The sequence below is a fragment of the Lotus japonicus genome, chromosome 1 (assembly GCF_012489685.1).
Source record: "Lotus japonicus ecotype B-129 chromosome 1, LjGifu_v1.2".
Taxonomy (NCBI): domain Eukaryota; kingdom Viridiplantae; phylum Streptophyta; class Magnoliopsida; order Fabales; family Fabaceae; genus Lotus; species Lotus japonicus.
Window position 1 is genome coordinate 30,097,588 of NC_080041.1, and position 4,366 is coordinate 30,101,953.

The 4,366-nt window shown below is 38.0% G+C and overlaps 1 protein-coding gene across 1 annotated transcript; it reads left to right on the forward strand.

The window, feature by feature from the left end:
- Positions 1 to 1,132: 1,132 nt before the first annotated feature.
- On the forward strand, positions 1,133 to 3,375 carry LOC130732292 (uncharacterized). The gene is made up of 9 exons (XM_057584373.1): positions 1,133 to 1,193; positions 1,333 to 1,859; positions 1,970 to 2,076; positions 2,188 to 2,371; positions 2,461 to 2,550; positions 2,637 to 2,774; positions 2,874 to 2,998; positions 3,081 to 3,177; positions 3,238 to 3,375. Exons 1-9 carry the CDS (start codon positions 1,133 to 1,135, stop codon positions 3,373 to 3,375), a joined length of 1,467 nt encoding a protein of 488 aa, XP_057440356.1.
- The last annotated feature ends 991 nt before the right edge of the window (positions 3,376 to 4,366 follow it).

A 4,366-nucleotide genomic window follows, 5' to 3' on the forward strand; every position in this document is an offset into this window, starting at 1 on the left:
GGAGTTTATTTTCAATTTTCAATAGCAATTTACACTTGACCCACTTCATTTTAGTGAGAAATCATCAGCCAAGCCGTCGTTTGGCCTCAACCATGCCAGCTAGCGTGATGAGGCTATATAAAGCTTCTCTAGACTCGAGTCTAGACGTTTTGACACCCAATCCTCACCGCAAAACCCACCGGAAAACCCACCACCACAAAACCCATCATCGCCGGCGAAGACATGACTGGAAGAGGAAAAACCCCTCGGAGAATGACCACGAGGAAGAGAAGGACTCGAGATGTTGACTCGATCACCTCTCCTTTGAAGTCTCGCACCCACCCAACCCTTTCCATCCATTCTGTCAGGCCAAGGAAGATACCGTCCATCATCACCATATCTTCCAGGTTTGTTCGCTACTAAGGTGGTTTTGTTTTCTTTGAAATACATCGTCATGTGATAGTGGATTCTAACTTGTATTTTTTTTTTCTTTTTGCATGACATGGTTCGTGAAGCCGTCATGAGGTGAAAGGAAAAGGTATCGACCATGATGAACACCCACTGCTTAGGCCTGAGGTCTGTACAGGGAAGGAAAGCCCCAATGAAAAGGTATGTTCAAGTTTAGATTTGTAGGATTTCTGTTGTTATGGTTTTTTAGGGTTTCGGTTGAGGTTTTTGGCACAAATATTTTCCTTATTTCTGATTCTGATTTTGTCATAAACCAACAAATCTACGACAAATCTGCCATATCTTTTCATTATCTTCTTCCACTGAAGTTGACAAATGTATTTTACTATTAAGTCAAATGCGAAGTCAAAATGGTTTTTTTTTATTCAAGGTCAAAAGGGGGGTTTATTTAGGGTTTTGAAAGTGATTGTTGGTATAGAAGGAAACTCCCATGTGAAAGTGATTTTGTAGGGTTTCGGGTTTGTTTGTTTGTTTTTTCCTATAAAGTGATTGTTGGTATAAAAGGAAAAGGAAAAGGAAGGCCTAAAAGGAAACTCCCATGTGTGTGCAGTATCTGACTTTGGTTTAAAAGGACCCTACCTGGCTTATTTGTTCTTTATCATGTGATGTGTCTTGTTTGTCATTTACTTGTGAAGAAGATTCTTCTTCCTGACTTTTCTGTCTTCACATTTTTTGTCATATACAAATGACTTCCTTTTCACAGTACTTGGAAACCTTTATGGCACCAACCTCTATTACCTTACCATGTGTTTAGTGTTTAATTTAATTATTTGTCCTTTGCTGACAACTTCAAAAAAACCTTCTGTGATAAAGAGTGAGTGAGAGAGAATGAAAGTGGTGGCATTTCTTTCTCATAATGATGTCTGACTGTGACTCTGATTTCAGTTTTAACTTTTCTCATTATTTATGCCCACCTTGCAATAACTTTTCTCATTATTTCTGACAACCCTGTGCAGGATGTTCTAAATACAGTGACTGGATTGAAGGAAGATGTCAACAAGCTCATGCATGTTGTTGGGTTCTTAGCAAATGCTTGGTGCAGCCAAAACACCATAAGTTCTCATACAGCCACACCAGAGAAACCAATTTCAGTAGGAACTGAATATGTTATCACCCCAAAGTACTCTCTCCGAACTGCAGCTACTGAAGAAATCCTTCACAAATTCTTGAAGACCAACCCAACAAATGAGAAAGCTAAACCCACAGATGTAAGTGGACTGGTGAAGAAGCTGTTCTCTCCATCTGAGTTTCAAACCATACACCCTGTTCCACTAGGCACCAAGACAGCTACCCCTTCCTTTAAGCCAAATGACATGGATCCCACCAAGACAGCAACTCCTTCATCAAAACCAAATGACAACACTCCTTTGTGCACTCCAGTCCCTCCAATTGATCCATTATATATTCCCTCTGTAAGTTCTTTATGACTCTCTCCATATGTGAATGACTATTATTTATTTTAATTTTAGCATTTTAGCAGACATTGACTACTTTATTTATAATTTATTTGTGTTTGAATCAGTGGCTGCTTAGCTTGTTTGGACCTGCTGTGACAGAGTCCCTAAGCTACATGGAGGCTGCTGTGGCTTGCTATATCTTTAAGAGGTGTACTGCTGGAAGTGCAGACAGGTAGATAGTAGATTAGTTTAATAATTTTTCTTATACAATATATATCTACAATATATATCTTTTAGTATTTTATTTTTAATAATTATTAATCTTTATTATTGTTAAACACAGCAAGGAGACAATCATCAAACCAATCCTGAATAATGTTGATGGTACTCGCCGCATTATGCAATTCCTGAAGCCCAAAAAGAGTGTTGACCAAGAAATCATAAACTTGACTGCCTGCATGTTGACATACACTGAAAGAGCCTTCAACAAGAATCAAACCACTTGGTTCTTGCCTACTTACTTCTCAGTAAGTTTTCCCTCTGTAGTAGAAATATGTTAGTTAGTTAATGTTATATTATTCCATGCATTAATTGTCTGCCTTTTCTTATTTGACAGCAATACATCCTTGGTTGGACAACCCATCCCCGAAGCATGACTATCCATCAGCAAAGAAGCTTCATGGGAAAGATAGAAGTCTTGACAAAAGTTTGTTACCTATGACTTCTATCTACCTATGTCAATGTAAATAAAACTCTAACTATCAATGTATGCATTTTTTGACATTATGTTAGGTGTTTGTGCCGATGAATGACAACAACGAGCACTGGTACTTGATTGTGTTTGACTTTGAGAATCAAGAAGTAGTCCTATTAGACTCGTTCCCTCAATCTGATAGGCTACAGTATAGGATAACAGATGCAAAGCTAGTTGTAAGTCTTCACATCTATTTTTTTTTTGTCTTATCCGCTGTGGTTCAGCTACATGTGTTTATCATTAAAGCTACACTAATTCACTCTGCATTCATTCAGGCACTCTACATGGAGGTCATGCTCAGGGACAGCACATTCTACCAGCTTGAAACAACTCCAAGGCCATGTTGCTCCCAGTTTAGGGTTGTCATACCCCAGGGATTACCAGCGCAGAGAGCTAATTCGTAAGTGCCTCTCACTTCTAACTTTTTGTTTCATTTTAACCACTTCTAACTTTTTGTATCACTTTCATGATGAATTTTGTAGAAATGATTGTGGCATTTGGGTCGCATCTTGGATGAAGGACAGTAGAAGATGTGGTTACAATCTTCAGTTTTCTTACTTTTCTGAAACTTTAACAATTGTGCTCTGAGACTTTATGAACTGGGTACAGAACTGTGATCAATGTATGTATTTTTTGCAGGTTAACAATGGGACTCGTTTGACACTGGCATTGCAGCTTGCTCTCCACCCGTTCAACGAAATGCAGGATGTGTTGATAAGGAAGTCCTTTGACAATTATGGGACCCTGGTGAAGTCCATGTTCACTAGGAAGAATTGAACCTGCCTTTGCAAAGCTTAGCATGTTTTGAGGATGGGGAGAAAGCTGCGGTTTAGCTTTTGTGCATGTTGTTTGGAATTCTGTCTAAAATGCCCGCCCCCATGATTTTGTGCATGTTTAATTATTAATCTTGCTCTTGGACAACGTTGGCCTGTGTGCCATTATTTTCTGATCTGATCTTTGCTTGGATGTTGGAATCCTTTAACTTTATTTTCGGACAAATCTGATCTTGATCTTGCCATTTGGTTTTGGTGTCTATTTGATTTTACTTAATTAGATGCATTAATCCACTAATGATCTCGCAATGAGTTGTTTTTGGCTCATGCGTATACATTTCATTCGTATACATTTCATGTTTCATGTTTCCATACTAAACTTCATGATAGAATAATCATGCGTATACATAATCATACTTACTTCACTTCTTTTTTCAAAAAAAAAAACATAACATTTCATGTTTCATGTTTCCATACTAAACTTCATGATAGCATAAATTATGGTTCTGGGCCAAATGTAGATCATTACATAAAGACATATAAGCTACGTAGAAACATGGAACCAAAAGCTATTGCAACAAAACATATAAGTTTCAAGTCTTAAATACGTACTACATTTCAGACACTTAAACTTAACCCATTTTGCTTGCAAAAGCTATTGCAACAATCACAAGCACAATACAAACCAAAACAAACACCCAAGTGCCCCTAATAACCTGCTCATAAGCTTCCTCCCTCCTCCTTGCATCAGCTAGCAAAACTTTAAAAGTGGCTTCCTCAATCTGAGCAGCAGTGGTCTCCTTGTTACTTTGTGAATTACTCACAGTAGAATGGTTCATTTGAGGTACTTCATCCACAGCTTGAGTAGGACCTTCAGCCCAATCAAAATAATTGCACCCCTATACATTGAACTTAAACTAAGATCAAGAATTAGGAATAACACAGTATATTTCACACCAATTAGTTTAGGTTTAGTTTATTTACCCCAGTAGGGC

Bases quoted from the DNA above. Each gene is read 5' to 3' on its own strand.
- LOC130732292 (XM_057584373.1), top strand. From the start codon at position 1,133: ATGACTTCCTTTTCACAGTACTTGGAAACCTTTATGGCACCAACCTCT. The intron at 2,077-2,187 runs GTAGATAGTAGA...TGTTAAACACAG, and splicing joins ACTGCTGGAAGTGCAGACAG to CAAGGAGACAATCATCAAAC. The intron at 2,551-2,636 runs GTTTGTTACCTA...ACATTATGTTAG, and splicing joins AGATAGAAGTCTTGACAAAA to GTGTTTGTGCCGATGAATGA.